The 17,841-nt window shown below is 41.9% G+C and overlaps 2 protein-coding genes across 5 annotated transcripts; one reads left to right on the plus strand and one right to left on the minus strand.

Annotated features, from left to right (window-relative positions):
• Nucleotides 1-451: 451 nt before the first annotated feature.
• Nucleotides 452-15,865, minus strand: LOC100690226 (granzyme K). Of its 3 annotated transcripts, none has more exons than XM_019365647.2 (5): nucleotides 15,676-15,865; nucleotides 3,065-3,206; nucleotides 2,306-2,453; nucleotides 1,174-1,443; nucleotides 452-1,086 (listed from the first exon to the last, which is right to left on the minus strand). In XM_019365647.2, exons 1-5 carry the CDS (start codon nucleotides 15,737-15,739, stop codon nucleotides 925-927), a joined length of 786 nt encoding a protein of 261 aa, XP_019221192.1. In that variant the 5' UTR covers nucleotides 15,740-15,865; the 3' UTR covers nucleotides 452-924. The 3 variants fall into 3 exon arrangements, with proteins under 3 accessions (XP_019221192.1, XP_019221191.1, XP_019221193.1); XM_019365646.2 differs by lacking the exon at nucleotides 15,676-15,865 and adding an exon at nucleotides 3,405-3,607; XM_019365648.2 differs by lacking the exons at nucleotides 452-1,086; nucleotides 1,174-1,443; nucleotides 2,306-2,453; nucleotides 3,065-3,206 and adding exons at nucleotides 12,138-12,626; nucleotides 12,767-13,036; nucleotides 14,281-14,419; nucleotides 15,351-15,492 and having other exon boundaries at nucleotides 15,676-15,820.
• LOC109204555 (uncharacterized) lies at nucleotides 8,141-10,290 on the plus strand. 2 transcript variants are annotated; one of them, XM_025912016.1, is made up of 2 exons: nucleotides 8,141-9,663; nucleotides 9,740-10,290. In XM_025912016.1, exon 1 carries the CDS (start codon nucleotides 8,433-8,435, stop codon nucleotides 9,396-9,398), a length of 966 nt encoding a protein of 321 aa, XP_025767801.1. In that variant the 5' UTR covers nucleotides 8,141-8,432; the 3' UTR covers nucleotides 9,399-9,663; nucleotides 9,740-10,290. The 2 variants fall into 2 exon arrangements, with proteins under 2 accessions (XP_025767801.1, XP_025767802.1); XM_025912017.1 differs by having other exon boundaries at nucleotides 9,884-10,290.
• Nucleotides 15,866-17,841: the final 1,976 nt, after the last annotated feature.

Raw genomic sequence — 17,841 nt, forward strand, 5'->3', positions numbered from 1 at the left:
GGCTCATTATGTTTGTTTTTCTAGAAGTGAATGTCTCTTGTGTTGACGTTACTATAACTCTCTTTTGCAGGAAAGACTTTTACAACCTAACCTACCTCGGGGGGGGGGAAAGAAGAAGGAAAAGAAATTACAAGATATCATCTTTACTGTGTAAGTGCTTTAATTCCACAGCCATTCACTGGTATCTGGTTACAGTGACTCCAGACATGCTCGCAAAAGTACGAGACAAGTTTGACAATCATATGGACATATGTCACATGTCTGGAGAGGGACATATTAAGTTCAAGTATTGTATTTATAACTTTTTTCAGCCATGTATCTTAAAATGTAAGGTACTTGCTCTGAAGAATGTAGCATTCTGAAATCAGATACTTTTTTATATGACATATATTATGTTTGAGAAATTGGCAATTTGAAAGAGCTATAGTAAAAACAATGAAATAATCAGTGATTCCTTTTAAAAATTTGCTTTAATAGAAAGTAGAAAAAGAAGAATGTACAGTAGAAACAATACAGATTTAAGGCACTTTTACATTCGCTTATCTTTTCAGGCGTGGAAGCTATGTACCCATATTTATGTATGGTGTGCAATGACAATAGCTAAAATGCTGGACAGTCAATCTTTTCCTACACAACACTAAAAGACTGGTTATAGATATCCCACCCAAGTTCCTGCAAGGAAAAGGGTGATGAACCCACTTCCAGTTATATGATGTTTAAACATACACTTGTTTCTGTCATAGATGTGCTAATGCTTTTAATAGTCTGTAAAAATGAAAGCAAGCAAGAAACCTACTCTATAATAGATGTAACAGAAGCAATTAAATGAAAAAATAATAGATCAAGTGGACCCAGCAGTGGCATGTTTAACAGCATCAAAGATTCATATTTGGCTGTTAGCTCATATCTGCACTGATGTCGACATCATATTTCAGGGGTCCCCATTGTGTCCTTGATCCACTTGAGTTGTTTTTCTGAGAGAAAAGAATAGACTCCAGGTTTTTTCATGTTACCACACTCTTCAGGTCCAAAAGAAGTGACTCCAACTAGCACTCTATTGCACAACAGTGGCCCTCCTGAATCCCCCTGAGGAAAGAACAATCATTTTTGAATTATTTACAACTTTCAAGGTGGCAGCAGTTCTTCAAGCACAAAAAATTGCATGATCCTTACCTTACAGGTATCAGTCTTTTTTTTACCCTTTGAACCAGCACATATCATGTCACTGGTGATAACAGGTTTGTGGTTGTAATAGTCAGGAGAGTTGCACGTTTGTCTATTGATCACAGTCACTTTAACAGACATGAGGACATCTGATGTTTGGTTTTTTTCTGTTTTTCCCCATCCAGCCACCAGACACTTGCTGCCTGCTGCAGGGTCTTTGACATGTTTATGTAGCTGGAGACATTTCACCGTCTTGGTTTCCTGCACTGGTTCATTAAGCTAAAATAAGATTAAAAAGAAACATTACATAGGAGATAAATTGTGTATACATATCTTTACAAAGATTTTTAATCTTCTTTAATCGTAATAAAAGAACTATATGCAGTAATGCAAAAACTGAAGCCTCATTTCTGTACAATTTGCTTCAAAGAGTCAAAGTGATCTTTTAAGCTTTATCAAAAAGGAAAGCTTTAAGACTAACCTTAAAAGTAAAGAGGGGGTTAATTGTGAATTTAGTGGCGTGAATTTAACCAGCCAGAGTCAGTGAAAAATGTTAAGTGTTTCCGTTTTTTGACCTTAAGGGGCTTGAGTATGACTGAATACTTTCAGGTAATCACTTTAAAATGCATGCAGTCTATGCAATGGTCAGATTAAGAATTCAATGCCCTGTTTACTTTTCTGAGTAGCATCAAAGTGCCTACAATAGCATGAGGGCTTTGAAGGCTGAAGATCAGCTGAAACTGCTATTTTTTAGTCACAGCAGAAAGGAAGGATGTTTTAATGAATATGGGCTTTTTATCAAATTTGGCTGATACTCAGAATCAGTCACAGAACAGATTACAATAAAGTACAGTGTTTGCACTGAACCTTAATTATAGCTACTAAACGTGTTGATATTGTTAAAACAACATAGAGACATGCGAGAGCCTTGAAAGAGTATAACAGGCACACAAAGTGTTTGATTAGCAGCATTTTGAACAAACAGCAACTGAAAAAAGAAGAAAAGAGACTTGATTTTGATTCTGTTTGATTTCGACCATGTCTTATCTGAAGCTTCAGATATGTTATTTTAGATTCCTTTTTAATTCACATTGCTGCATCTTTGCTTTGCTCACTGTTGGACATTTAATTATCACCTTACCTTCAGCAACATGAGGTCATTGACTCCATTTTTTTTTGAAAAGCTGGGATGACGAACACATTTCTGAACCTTTCGGACCTGCCTTAAATGTGTCTCTTTCTTTTTCTTTTTCTCGATGGAGTGCACTCCCAGGATCACCGTTCTTATACTAGAAGAAGAAGAAAAAACAGCAACAACACTTTGTGGTGATGATAGTTTGTTTATAGAACAGGTTAATAAAGATTTATAGATCATGGTTTGGTTGTTATTGCTTTATAAATAAAATTCCTTACAGAATCTCTGTGAAAGATCTTTCTTTGAAAAATGTGTAAAATGAGATTGTTTAATACTATGCTGTTGATAAAAGTAAACCTCAAAGTATGCACATTAGCTCTACAGTTTCTATTTCTTTCTTCTATAATACTGTAGACACACTGGTCACGTAGGCCACACAGACAAAATATGATGTCATCAGAAAATCTGTCATAATTCTGTAACCCAGCGTGTGTCAGCATGTGAATGTGTGTGTGTCTTTTTAAAAAGGTCTGATAGTTCAGTAAGAGAGGATCAACTGTTTATTTAAAAGGTAGATATACTGTATGTGTGTGTCAGATGAATGAAAGCCAAATGCGACAAACATATTATCTTTTGTAAATAAAGTCCATAAGCATCAGAATAATAAATATACTGTTGACTGGTATATACACAAAACAATTGTATTAAATTGCATTTTAACATTTTAAAGTTTGTGAATTGTAATAAAAGTAAGTTGTTTTCTACTTAGGACAGTGAGCAGCAGTCAGGACCCATGCTGGATCAATTAATATTCCTCCACAGATTGGTCTGTCGCTCTCCAGCAGAGCCATAAAAGGCAGCGAGTGTGGCTTGACTTCTTTCCCTCCAATAATCTCAGAACCATGACCTAAAACAAAATAAAAATGCCCAGTCACTTCACAAAGTCGCTGGATGATGAAGTCAAGAACAGATGAGCAGAAGGAAGAAGCACACTGCACCTGAACAAACTGCTTTGTTATATTGAAAGACCTCAGTAATGTGACTTTGCACTGTGCGTGTTTACATAATGGAGCAAAAAGCAAATTCAAGAGAAAACACTGCTCACCAGACTGGACGATGAAGAGAATCACACATGTGATGAAAAGACTGAAATCTCTCAGGCAGGACATTTCTTCTTACCTCTCCTTATCAGATGCTGAATGCACTGAAACCTTGATCATAGCTGTAACTTATGTTGAGCTGAAAGGATGTGGTCTGGCTGCAAAAGAAATTTACTGGTTTAAGCTTACATCATTTCAAGAACTCTGGTTGAATTTACCACGAATAATGACCATTTTGTTTATTTACTGTGCGATGGTGGGTTTCTTTACGTGATTCAGAGTCACTGGGGGCAGATATGTCAGTAAGTGACTGACACTTTCACATTTGCTTTCTAAAATGTCATCTTATAAACCAGAAGAAAAAATGATTTGCAGAATAAACAATGAAAAAGGACACACTGTTCATAGACATGTTGAAATCATAAAACCATGAATGGACTCAAACATAGCGAATAATTGCAAACAATGCTCTGGAACTGTGTAAAACAAAAACTCAGTAAAACATTTAAGGTTGTCTTTTCGTGAAGTTTACGTCAAGTCTTTTAAAAACTGGATTATCACAGAAAAAAGAATCATATGATTGTTAATATTTGTATTTTAATATTATTTTAAAAAACAAGACAAGGACAGAATAGGATAGAAAATAATGGATGTATTCAACTCTCTTCTGTGGTAAAGCTGGTATTTAAAAAAAGAGGGAGAACAGGAGGAGAAAATAAATAAATAATTATTGTCAAAGTCGGGGAAGTGGGGAATAAGGACCCAAATGCTGGACTCTTTATGCTGAACAGTGCGTTTATTTATAGTGCTGTAAATAATCCACAGAATAAATCCCAGTGCGCTCCCCTGACTCCCGTGTCGTGTCTTCTCCCAAAACATCTGTGTTCTGTGCTCTCCTCTTCCGTGTCTCTGCACTCCCCATGTTTGCTGCTATCTGGCGTTCCGCGCTCCTCCTGAGACACAATAGAAGCAGCCATCAAGACACCACACAACTAGTCTTCAACACTGACTTGAAGACTTGGAGACTTGGAGTCTCACGCAATAAGAGGGAGGTCCATCATACTCTTAAATAGCTTCCCCTACAATCCTCATCAGCAGCAGGTGCATGGCATCGTCTTCAGGTGTGACCAGCCCCCTACCAGGGCCACACCCACCAGGCCTGCAGGCCTGGTGGGTGTGGCCCATGCTAAACCTTTCCCTGGTGGGTTGCAGAGTATGGGGGTGCCTACTGGGGTCAGCGGGGGAGCTGGCCCCAGGGAGGGGTCACTTGCCCCTCCCTTCCTTCCCTCCCCATCTCCAGCTGCCTCCCTCTTCCCGCTCCACCACAATCACCCACACATGCAGGGCCTTGGGGTAAAGGTGTGTCACCAGGGTGCAGGGGAGGCATCCCCCCCTCTGTCCCCTTCTGGCTGCCTGTGCCTCAATTTTATCCCACAACTTAGACATTCACATTACTCACACTCTCATAACACATACATATAGGATCTTGGGGGTGGGCACGCTACACGGAATCCAAAAGACCATCAGGGTGTACAACCTCACCCCTGGCGTCGTTGCCCACCTCTCAATTTTAAATACACGTAGACATTGAGGGCTAGCAGGAGGGGCTATGCGCTTACCTGCGGCTCTCTGGCAGGTAGCTCCATGCCCTCCTGGGTTTTAAATGCACCTTAGAACACACATGCATCAACACTACATATGAGCAGGCGGAGGGAGGTTTGGAGTCTTCACACACCCCCGTTCTCTGCGGCCTGTTGGAGCGGGGAGGCTGGGAGGAGGAGTTGGCCGTTCGATTGGGGTCTGGAATGTGGGGCCTCCCTGCTGCTGCCGAGTTGGGGCAGTCTGCTTCTCTCCACCCCAGGGAAAAGGGTAACACTACCTGGGTCTGGGTGCAGTTTCCCCCTCCAGGGGCAAGGGTACCTAGACCTGGGGTATAGAGTACGCTTGGGGAGTGTGATTGTGTGTACAGTGTCTCTGTCTGTCTCCACGTTGGGTGAGTGTGAGCATGAGGGTGGGAATGGATGTCTGTATCTGTGTGTGCCTGTATGTCTGTGTCTATATGTCAGGTTGGGTATCAGACGCCACCTCTCTGGGGACATCTCAGGCCCTCCAAGGTATGGAGGCCTATCTCCCCCCACCACTTCCCCTGCCAGTGGCAGACGCCCTCAGACATCGGTGCGTTGGTGGTTCTTTGTGTCCGGGGGTGGGCGTCCAGGTACACACCGGCTCACTCCTGCTGGCTGCTTGTTGGGGCCTTGAGCCTGGAGCTCGCTCGGGGCATTTCAGGGGTGGGGTGCCCTCAGCCTCTCGGCCTGGGGCTCGGTCACTCTGGCACAGCTGGCTGCCGGCGGAGCTCACGGGCACGTCACTGCAACCCCCCTGGCTTCTGCTCCGCGGCTGCTTAGTGACCCCTCATCTGGGACTCTCCTCAGCTCTTTCTGGGATAGTGGTGCGGCTGCCCCTCTGTTGGTCTTCCTTGGTCTCTTGTGTTCTGGGGGCCTCTGGATGTCTGGAGTTTTGATCTCCTCCATACCTGCTTCATGCCCTGGAGGACGGGGCAGTGGCCCCCCACACCCTCTAGCAGATCATTATGTAGTGAAGTAGATTTTGGGTTGGGATGTTACATGATGTCCCTAAACGCACCACTGACATCCACACCTTTCAGCCGACAATTACCTGGCTATAAGAAACAGCTGCGCTTCACTACTGAGAGAAGGCATTTGGCAGTTTTGGCAATCTAAGGTGGCTGCAGCACTAGGCAGTTGAGCTCCACATATCTCTTAAGGAAAGCTACTCAGTTGCCCTTAGAGAGTGGTAAGTGCGACTTTTGTTTATCATACTGTGGCATAGTAGGGTGGACTCTGACTACTGTTTCCCTCTCTTGTTGCAGGTGTGCATTAGACTGCTGCTGTCTTGCCAGATGCTGTTTTGTTTGTTATGCACTACTTTTATAACGTATAGTGATTTGGGATGTGGTTTTATGTAGATCTTTTATTGATTGTTTAACGTTTTATCTTTTCTTTTATTGCTTTAGTGGAGGTGCGGCCGCTTGTTTAGAGGCTAGGCACGTGAGGTGGAATCCCCTCCCCGATGCATGCGAGTGTACACACCGGGCATAGGCAGATTGCACCATTTAGAGTTTAGTGTGAGTGAGGTTTGCTGTGAAATCACACGGGTGAGTAATTGGTGGCACCCTTGGGCACTCCTCCCTGTAGGTTGCCTCCTCAAGTGGCCGGTCTCCACCATTTTGTCTAGTTGCCTCTTTTAACATATTGTGCTTGTTTTAGTGTAGCATTGTGGTAGGGAGTATGTCGTTTTAATCATTGTTCGGTAATAAAGTGTTTTAATTATTTTACTCTCTTACCCCTGCTACCCTAGGTGCCTTTTTAATCTTTTAGTTATGTTTTAGTAGTTCCTCTAAATAAACTTTTGAATTATAAACTTTCTTTGTCTCACCTCTGCCTTTAAATAACGAGTCTGTGGGCTTTGGTAGCCAGTGCAATCTTCTCATTGGCTAGAGAAATCTTTCCTGGGGTTGTAGCGCCCTCCCCCAGGTGGCGTTGTCACTACTTTAGTAACCGTCCCCGGTTATCTCATTTTCGCGACACCACAATCTGGCGTTGTCGACAGGATATTTTCAGGCAGAGATCTGTTGCATGTTGTTTTGTTTTGTTTTTGGGGGGTTAAATCTGTTTGGTTTGTTTGGTTATTGTAGTGCAGCGGCAAGACAGCAGCAGTGGCAGCGTCGGGACGGACTTCTGGGTTTTATAAAGTGATATTTAAATACTCTGGTTCATTATGGAGGAAGAGCTCACACAGCTACGAGACTTGGTAGCTCAGCTGCAAGCAGAAAATCGGCAGATGCGGCAAGAGCGAGGATCGGAGCAACCTGGCACCAGTGCTGCTGCTACAGGTTCATCCACCAATGGGCATTCTGCTGTCTCAGCTCCCGCGACTGAGAGACTGATTTATATTCCTCGGGAGAGGAAGTGCCCATGGTTCAACGGTAAGACTGGTATAGGTATTGCCGAATGGGTGGAAGAGGTGCAGGCCTGTTTGAGGGTACGACATCTTTCACCAGCCGACCAAGCCCTTTTCATCTATGATCATCTAGAAGGCGAGCCCAGAGAAGAAATTAAATATCGGCTTCCAGAGGAGAAAGACGATCCCGAAAAGATTTTGACTATTTTACAGGAACTGTATGGATGTACTAAGTCATATGTTTCTCTGCAGGAAGAGTTCTTTTCAAGACGACAGCAGGAGGGAGAAACATTGCAAGAGTTTTCGCATGCTCTTATGTGCCTCATGGACAGAGTTGCGAAACAGTCCCCTCATGTTCTGCTGAACAAAGATGTGTTGCTTAGAGACCAATTTGTTGAAAATGTGCTTGATTGTTTCTTACGCAGAGAATTAAAACAGTATGTCCGCAGCCACCCTATTGCCACCTTGATGGATGTTCGTCATGAGGCTATATTATGGGAGCGTGGAGGTATGCCAGGGGGCGGGAGGGATAGAAGTTACTCGGTTCCCCCGGCGCTAGGCTTTCAACACACTGTCCAGGAGGTCCCTTTTAGAGGTAGTCCCGCAGGTATTGCACCCTATGCCTCTGAAATACGGGAGTTAAAAGAGATTCTTAAAAGTCAGCAAGAGCAGTTGAATCAGCTCGCAAAGAGTCTTGCTGCTTTGAATAGTGCTTCCACACCATATCCTGCCTCACGTAATAAGGCTGTTATTTGTAGACGGTGCCAAAAGGTTGGGCATTTTGCCAGAGAGTGCCCTGGTGAGCCCACAGTCATGCCTGTGCAGTCAGCTGGTACAGCAACGCAAGCCAGTTTGAGTAATGTCGTTTGTTCTTCCATGCAGGAAAACTTCCACCCCCTGAACCATTGAGCCGAGATTCAGGTGGGGGCATCCTAGGCTCAGAGTTTGTACTACCTGACCCGTTGCCGCAGGTTACTGGTAGGAAACCAGTAACCCCCGCTGTCAAAACCATCACTTCACCCCTCTCTGGGTACGCATTGTCTGACCTTCGTATGTTGCAGGAGACTGACCCCGTGATCCGGGAGTTTCTGCCCTTTTGGAGGCGGAGGCGGGGCCCTGACGCTAAGGAGCGTGGTCGCACTTCAAGGCTGGCCCTCGGGTTGGTCAGGCAATGGAGTAGGCTAGTGGGGCGGAATGGGGTGTTATATCGGAAGGTCTGTCATCCAAGGAGAGGAGAGACACTGCAGGTATTGCTGCCCAAGTCCCTTCAGGGTCAAGTTTTGCAACATGTGTGCCAGGAGCATGGTCATCAGGGTGTTCGGAGCACGGTAGATGTGGTATCTCAATGGTGCTACTGGGTAGGGATGTATAGAGACATCCAACGTTGGTGCCAGGAGTGTGAGCGATGCCATTTGGCTAAGGATGCACCAACTCATCGTAATGTGTGTGGGGGCCATTTGCCTGAACCCCAACCGAAACAAATCCCTGTAGCTGATTGGCGTAAGATGCGCCACGACCAGCAAGCAAAGGATGCTCCCCTGCGAGAAGGTCAGCTGGTCTATTTGAAGAAAGTTGGGCTTGGAGGTTGTGATAAAAGTAAGGGTGCTTTGAGTTCATTGGCGTATAAAGTGCTAAAGGCCCCTGACCAAAATGGGTCCATGGATACCACTACCCCTGTAGAAGAACTGATGCAAGATGGCGAGTGGGTTTTATTGGTCTCGGAACCTACTCCAGCCCCAAGCAGTTGCCAACAAAGACCAGAGACTCCTAGCCCTCGTAGGTCAGATGAGCTAGAACCCTCAACGTCCTCCGCGGGGTCGGCCTGCCCTGACCAGCTGCCAGTTATGGCTGGTGTTCATAACGATATAGCCCCTTTACGTAGGACTAATCGTGGTAATGCTGGGACGCACCCAAATCCGCACCATTTGCCCCAGGCAGCAGGAAGTAGAGCAATAGAGGCCGTGAACTCACAGGCACCTGTGCCTACTACAGTTACCCTGTTTAGACCTTGGCAGTGAGTGTCAATCGTCGGGACGACGATTCAAATCTCGGGGGTAGATTGTAGTGAAGTAGATTTTGGGTTGGGATGTTACATGATGTCCCTAAACGCACCACTGACATCCACACCTTTCAGCCGACAATTACCTGGCTATAAGAAACAGCTGCGCTTCACTACTGAGAGAAGGCATTTGGCAGTTTTGGCAATCTAAGGTGGCTGCAGCACTAGGCAGTTGAGCTCCACATATCTCTTAAGGAAAGCTACTCAGTTGCCCTTAGAGAGTGGTAAGTGCGACTTTTGTTTATCATACTGTGGCATAGTAGGGTGGACTCTGACTACTGTTTCCCTCTCTTGTTGCAGGTGTGCATTAGACTGCTGCTGTCTTGCCAGATGCTGTTTTGTTTGTTATGCACTACTTTTATAACGTATAGTGATTTGGGATGTGGTTTTATGTAGATCTTTTATTGATTGTTTAACGTTTTATCTTTTCTTTTATTGCTTTAGTGGAGGTGCGGCCGCTTGTTTAGAGGCTAGGCACGTGAGGTGGAATCCCCTCCCCGATGCATGCGAGTGTACACACCGGGCATAGGCAGATTGCACCATTTAGAGTTTAGTGTGAGTGAGGTTTGCTGTGAAATCACACGGGTGAGTAATTGGTGGCACCCTTGGGCACTCCTCCCTGTAGGTTGCCTCCTCAAGTGGCCGGTCTCCACCATTTTGTCTAGTTGCCTCTTTTAACATATTGTGCTTGTTTTAGTGTAGCATTGTGGTAGGGAGTATGTCGTTTTAATCATTGTTCGGTAATAAAGTGTTTTAATTATTTTACTCTCTTACCCCTGCTACCCTAGGTGCCTTTTTAATCTTTTAGTTATGTTTTAGTAGTTCCTCTAAATAAACTTTTGAATTATAAACTTTCTTTGTCTCACCTCTGCCTTTAAATAACGAGTCTGTGGGCTTTGGTAGCCAGTGCAATCTTCTCATTGGCTAGAGAAATCTTTCCTGGGGTTGTAGCGCCCTCCCCCAGGTGGCGTTGTCACTACTTTAGTAACCGTCCCCGGTTATCTCATTTTCGCGACACCACAATCACATGAAGGAACCTTTTAAATACAAGCACGCTCATGCTCACAGGTGTACACACGGGTGCTCACACACACAAACTACACCCTTTTTGGCTCCTACCTCAAAGCACACTGTGCGCTGTCGATCTTACGTGCTGCACAATAATGTTTAATATTTAGTATTTACTGTTATATTCCCATATATCATTGTGATGTTGTTTATTATGTTGCTCTTTTTTTTTCTTCTGCTTGTTTTCTCTTTTTTCTTTCTCAACAGGTGATCCAGGTGATTGATATATGTATTTTTTGTCTGCTTATTTTGTTGGTTTTTGTTTTTTGCCCTTTTTCACCGTCCCTCTTCCCCGCTGTTTTTCTTTCCCTCTCCCCTTTCTTTTCCCCAGTCAAGTCTGTCCTGTATTTAGCAAGTGAAAATAAAATAAAATAAACAATAAAAGGTGAATCAAATGGACCATTACGGCAAGGCTGGGATGGTCCATTTGGTAAAGTAAATCCGTTGGGCATCTTTCTTCGCCTTTAGACAATCATTCTGATGGCAAAAGAGCCAAACGGGACAGGCAACAAAAAAAGAAGAAGAAAAAAAAAGAACGGTCATGTCGCATTAAATCCGTCTTTTACGTCACTGACACAAGACAGACGCCAATTATCAGCGCCGGAGAAGACAAACGAGAAAGCATGGCGGCCATTGTTAAAGTTTTTTCTCTTTTTTCTCAGTGTCCTTCTTTCTCTAATTAATTTATCAAAATTCTGTCGGTTACGACTGTGCAGAAATTGATAGACTGCTGCAACAACAGCTACTAGCTCTGTAGCCACCATTTTTACTTTCGTAAACAGAGCTCGTTGTGTGTGACGTCTTCTTTTGCGCATGCGGGCTGCTTTGAGGGCCGTGAACCGTTCACACTAGAACGCTTTTCCTGTCACATTTTATTTGTAGTGTGAACAACCAGACAAAAAAATCGGATTTGATCAAAAAATCGGAATTGAGCATTAAGACCTTCAGTGTGAACGTAGCCAAAATGTGGAACAAATGAAGCACTGTGAATGCTTTTCGGATACACTGTAGCTGGTTACTATTGTTTTGTGGAGCATGATGTACCAAGTCCTTCTTCTTCTATGTGACGTTATTACACTCACTGTCCAGCAAATAATCCCTGTGGATGAATTACAATAGAGCTCAAATAAAGGGCATGATGGAATTTCATAGATACGGTTGCCTTTTCCCTTCAACATTACAAGGTCCATCCGTCCATCCATTCTCTTCCGCTTATCCGTGTCAGGGTTGTGGGGTGGCTGGAGCCTATCCCCGCTACTAAACAAGGTTATTCAATTTTTTAGTTCTGTTTTAGCTTATCAAGCAGTTTTATATAACCATATAACCACAGCTCTGTAACAGGAGAAGTGGTCCAGGACTGAATTATCTAAAAGTAAAATAAAAAGGTAAAGTGTGGAAAAAGATTGGTTAGTGGTTTCTGAGCACAAGTAATCAGAATGAAAAATGAACAAATAAGAAAGCATGCTCAGTAATTTATCTACATAAAAAAAAATCTGTTCACAAGCCTCAGTTTCAGTTTTAGTATATAAAACAGGAGCTGGTGAATTTTTCTCACTGACAGGCTGAATAATTTTGTTGTTGTTTTACTTTCATGAGTTTTGTATATACATTAAAAAAACAAAACAAAAAAAACGTTTGTATGCTTTTATTGCAGCGGTAGCCTTCATATGCAGCAAACAGGAGTACTCATATTCTTGGGGTTACTTGGAAAATGACAAATTAGGTTTGATTGAAAAACAAAGAAAAGGAAAAGTTTGTGCAGTGATAAGGACTAACAATAAAAAGGTTTCTGTCATATATGTGCAGCGATCAAGAATAAAAATGTAAAAGAATGAAATGATAACATTAATAATGTTCAAGTCAGTGGTCTACAGGAACAGCAGTAACAGATTTAACAATGAAGATTACAAAGATGCTCGTGTTCATTAAATTGTGATGACTGATTCCTGTGGATTCCTTAAAATTCAGATGACTTCATTGTTTTTTTGATCCACTTGAGTTGTTTTTTGGAGAGAAATGAGAAGACTGCAGGTTCATTTATCCCGCCACACACTGCAGGTCCAAAAGAAGTGACTCCAACCAGCTCTTTATTGCACAGCAGTGGCCCTCCTGAATCCCCCTGCAGCAAGAACAAATGTTTGATATTTTTGGGGGGGGTGTTTTAACTAATCTGGAGATTTAAAAAAACCAAAAAAAATCTTGCACTTTATTGCAGTTTACAATTTCATATTACAACGCAACATACTAATATATACTTACATTACATGTACCAGCCTTAGCATTTCCATTTGAACCAGCACATATCATGTCACTAGTAATAACAGGGTTGTGGTTGTAATAACCACGAGAGTTGCACTTCTTTCTGTCAATCACAGTCACATTGACAGACAACAAGACATCCGACCTATTCTTCTTTTCAGTTTTTCCCCATCCAGCCACCAGACAGTTGCTGCCAGCTGCAGGGTCTTTGAGAGTTTTGCCCAGCTTGAGAAATGTCACTGTTTTGGTTTCCATCACTGGATTATTAAGCTGAAAAAAAGAAGCTTTACATATTAATAACGATTATCTATATATTATGTTTATATAGTTTGCTATAAAGTAAGTAAATAAGAAAGAACATAACAGCAGGGTGCATACATGGAGCGCCTTAACTAAGCTGCTGGGATAGTATACAGGAACATCTGTGCTGAGTATGGCCTGGAAGCCCCAAGGTCAAAATGGAATACACCCCCTAGGGTGGTTAAGGATGACCAAGCTAAGATCCTGTGGGACTCCGGGATACAGACAGACAAACTGGTGATGCCTAACCAACCACACATGGTAGTGGTGGACAAGTAGAGAAAGAAGGCTGTAGTGAGAGATGTAGCTATATCAAGTGATAGCAACATCAGGAAGAAGGAACATGAGAAGCCTGAGAAATACCAAGGGCCGAGAGAGGAACTAGAGAAGATGTGGAGGTCGATTAAAGAGTGGTCCATGAGGTAATTGGAGCACTTGGAGCAGCTGACCCCCAAACTAGGCTACACATCCTGCAAGTGTCATTATTACTAAAACTAGTAGTGTGGCACACTAAGCAGGAAAGTGCAAGAGGGACAGGGGATGAACCATGCTGCTAGCAACATGGCTGAGAGCTAAGATAGAAAATCCCTAAAGATAAAATTAACAAATACTTTAAATATAATTAGCTGGTAATTTCAACAGTGAGTGTAGTTTCGTGATACGGGACTGCAGTGAGCCAACACCAAGTGAGAGTCAGTTAATTCTAATGTATTCTTGTACAGCACTTTGGTCAACGCTCCTGTTGTAATTAAATGTGCTATATAAATAATTAAACTACAACTATAACTATAACTATAATAAACAGATTTTTTCAAACAAATTTTTAACAGTCAGTTATTACTCATTGGTCAGTACTAGTTTAACAATGTTTTGACTTTAAAAAACATGTTTCACCTATGTAAGAAAAGTAAGTAAAGAAAAGAAGAAAAGTAAATGTTAGGTACTGTGCTGCCTAACGTTTCATATTATTCATATTGTTACATATTTCAGTTGTCTTTTCACAAATAGAAATGTTTTATGTAACATAAAAAATATGTAAAACTACATCAAATCTCATGTGATTAAAAGCTCTAAAAATTTGTGTATTTTAATTTTAACTGCCCCATTTTAAACAAATTCCTCTAAGTGGGTTTTCTTGAAAAAGCGTTTAAATTACAGGGTTGCGTCTTTGCTTCATTTAGTATTGTGAATTGCACAGTGAATATTGACCTTACCTTGAGCAACATGAGGTCATTGCCCTTCAATATATTACAAAAGTCAGGATGAGGAAATCGTTTCTTAACCTCTCGGAATTGTTTCGAATCTTTTTCCGCTTTCTTGATGGAGTGTGCTCCCAGGATCACCTCACTAATACTGTAAAAGAAAAAAATACAGAGTAAAGATGAAAGTTCACATTTATAAAAGCTTCATAGGGGAGGACTACGTAAAACAAAGATAAATTAACTCTAAAAGTTCCCTTGTTATATGCATATTATTAGAGGTGGTTGGGTTATGGGTTTTACTGACCCTTCAATAAATCAGCATGAAAAATAGAAATTACTTTCATGGGTGTAGGGTGATGATGGCTAGAATATGAACAGATTTTGTCTATTGTCATTTTTTGGGAGCGTTATCAACCTCTCTTTTCATTAATGTGCAAAGCAGTCAAACATACTCGTTTTACAGGCTTTTTTTCCTGAGAGCTGAGGCTTTTCCTTAAAAACAGGAGAAAAGTCGTAGGGATTTTTAAAAGCAACGCTGTAGTGGGGCGTGGTCAGTGGCGCAACTGCAGCGCGGTGGACGCACCTGAGCGCCATCAGCGATCATGTTGCGCCTGCTTTAAAAGGGTGAACTAGGTCCTTTCTTAGTTGTTGTAGGGGAAGTGTGCAACTGCGAGGTGAAAAACTGAAGCGGGGTGTGAAAAGTGACGGCAACCGAGAGTAATAAAAGAATGCTGAGCAACACTGAAATGTGGTCGCTTCCGCCATGAGTTTATTCAAATACATTTTAAAGGAGACGCTGATTTGATTGTGCCTACTATTAACCTGATAAGTAATTATGTAAATTATTGACACTGGAGACGTGAAGTTTTAGCGTGTTTATACTCACAGTATCAGTGAAAGGATTACTGACAATATTTTATATATATACATATGTTATATGTATATATTATTTTATATTATTATATATATATTATAAAAATGTAAAAAAAAAAAAAAAAAAAAAACCCACAATGTGTTATTTTTCACAGTCTGTTAAAAATATTAAAATATTTTGATTTGGTGTCAGAAGAGTAAGTCTGTACTTAGTGCAGTGGGCAGCAGTCAGGACCCATTGTGGATGGATTAATATCCCCTCACAGAAATATTTTTCACTTTTCAAGTAAGCCATGAAACTCAGGGAGTGTGGCCTGACTTCCTTCCCTCCAATAATCTCAGAACCATGACCTGAAATTAAAAGAAAATATTCAGTTAAATAACAAAATCACCAGATAATCAAGTCAAGAACTTAAAAATGAAAGAAGGAACAGATGAGTAAAACACAAGAAATGCCAGCGGCTTTGTAATACTGAAAGTAATGCCCTTGCATTCTGTGTAATGAATGAATGTGCAATAGAAAATATTACTCACTTGACTGGATGATGAAGAAAATCAAACATGAGGTTAAAAGACTGAAATTCTTCAGGCAGAACATTTTGTCTTACCCCTCTTTCATTAGATGTCGAATGCCATGAAATGTACTTTGATGCATAGCTTTATACGCTGAGTTCGAAGGATGTGGTTTGACCATGGAAAATAATGAGTCAGCAAAACTGACACATGCCAGCTGATGAATTGATGATATTGTTTCAAAGCAAGTGGTCAGATTTGTCATAAATAATAACTATTTTCTGTAGTTTCTATATGAGAGAGGGGATTAAATTGAACTTCCATTGTAGTTTTAAGGTTTTTATTAAAAGTCAAGAATGGATTAACTGAATTCAATTTAATTTTAGATAAAAAGGCACTTATATTGGTGCCAAAGTATAATTCAGTTTAATGCAGTAACCTGAATTGTCAATCAAAGTGACCAATCACATTAGGACGCCACTTTGTTTATGCTCTGCCCCCCAAACAGTCACTAGTCAGTTGATTTCAGTTTCGAGAGCACGAAGGAGAGAGGAAATCTGCTGCAGCGCTTCCAAAGCACACACTCTGGTGTGTTGCAATGGCTTCTTTGTGGCCGTGGCTGCTGAACTCTACACATATGGATTTTTGAATTTCTGCACAAGGAATTGTGTAAAGTATCAATGAATACTAGTGTTTGTAAAAACTAAATAATTTTCTTGTTATTTTGATTTTTTTCATACAGAACTTTTAACATAAATATAATTCCAAATCCTTACCTCCAGAAAAAGTGAGCACTGACAAACACTTGCTCCTGTGTCTTCACTCCAGTCACTTGCCTGCTTCGGATGTCACTCACCTGGACTCTGCTGTTCCACAGACTTTGCCTGCCTGCCTACAGTAACATGTCTGTGAAGGTTCTCAGTCACCCAGGTCATCGTAGTCAAAGGAGTTTGCGAAGAAAAGCGTCTGGACTTCTTTAAGTTGCTTGAAGACGTTTCACCTCTCATCCGAGAAGCTTCTTCTGAACTGAAGAAGCCATGTGTTTGGGATTGTTGCCTTGCTGAAATGTCCACCCTCATTTCATCTTCATTATCCTGGTAGATGGGAGCAGATCTTTATCAAACTCCATTCGTCCTTCAATAAATTGAAGCATGCCATTGCCATATGCTAAAAAACAGTCCCACACCATGATGTGGTGATGTGCAGTGCCTTTTGACCTCCAAACATGGTGTTTAATATGGCATCCAAAGAGTACATTTTGGCCTCATCTGATCAGACTATATTCTCCCAGTATTTCCCAGGCTTGTCTAAATGTTGCATGTTGAACACGCTTCAACAGGCTTTTTCTTTTAGCAATGGAGTCTTACATGGTGAGCGTGTACATGGGTCATGGCAGTTGAGTGCATTACTTATTGTTTTCTTTCAAACAATTCTAACTACAGATTCCAGGTCTTTCTGTAGCTGTCCACAATTGGTTCTTGGCTCTTGGCTCAGTCCTGTGTCTGAACTCTTGCGGGGAGCATCTGGTCGTGGTTGATGTGAAATGATGTTCTTTCATTTCCACTTCCAGATTATGGCCCCAGCAGTGCTCACTGAAACCTGCAGTAATTTAGATGTTTTACAGTAACCAGTGCCATTAGTATGTTTTGCAACAATAAGTTTGCAAAGGTCACTGATTTTATCCATCATGTGTTAGGATCCCTGGGTCATCGACCCAGTGGTTTGTGTTTTGGTTCTTTGAGTTTGTTACTTCATTATATTCTAGTTTTGCTTTTTGGGTTTTTGGATTATTCTTAGTTTGGGTTCTCTGGGTGGGTTCTGTTAGAGTTTTAGTGTTCTGGTTTTCTGTCTGTTATTCTGAGTTGCTGTCTCCCCTGTTTGCTGTATCCCCACATCCAGTCAGTGTCTGTGTCTGCCCTGGTCCCACGTCTTTGTTCCCTTTGTTATAATGCCTGCCTGAGAGTCTGTGTTATGTTTCCTGTTTTACTTTGTAAGTCCATTTCTCATGTTAGTGTATCTGGTTTTGCTCTCCTTGTCTCGTTAGTCCTGATTTGCCCCAGCTGTGTTTCCCTCCTGTTGCCCATTCCCTGATTGCTCCCTCTGTGTACTTAAACCCTGTGTTTCTTTGAGTCAGTGTCGCGTCGTCCCTCATGCTGTGTGTATCTCCCTGTGGCTCCCTGTGTGTGT

The sequence above is a fragment of the Oreochromis niloticus genome, linkage group LG12 (assembly GCF_001858045.2).
Source record: "Oreochromis niloticus isolate F11D_XX linkage group LG12, O_niloticus_UMD_NMBU, whole genome shotgun sequence".
NCBI classification, from domain to species: domain Eukaryota; kingdom Metazoa; phylum Chordata; class Actinopteri; order Cichliformes; family Cichlidae; genus Oreochromis; species Oreochromis niloticus.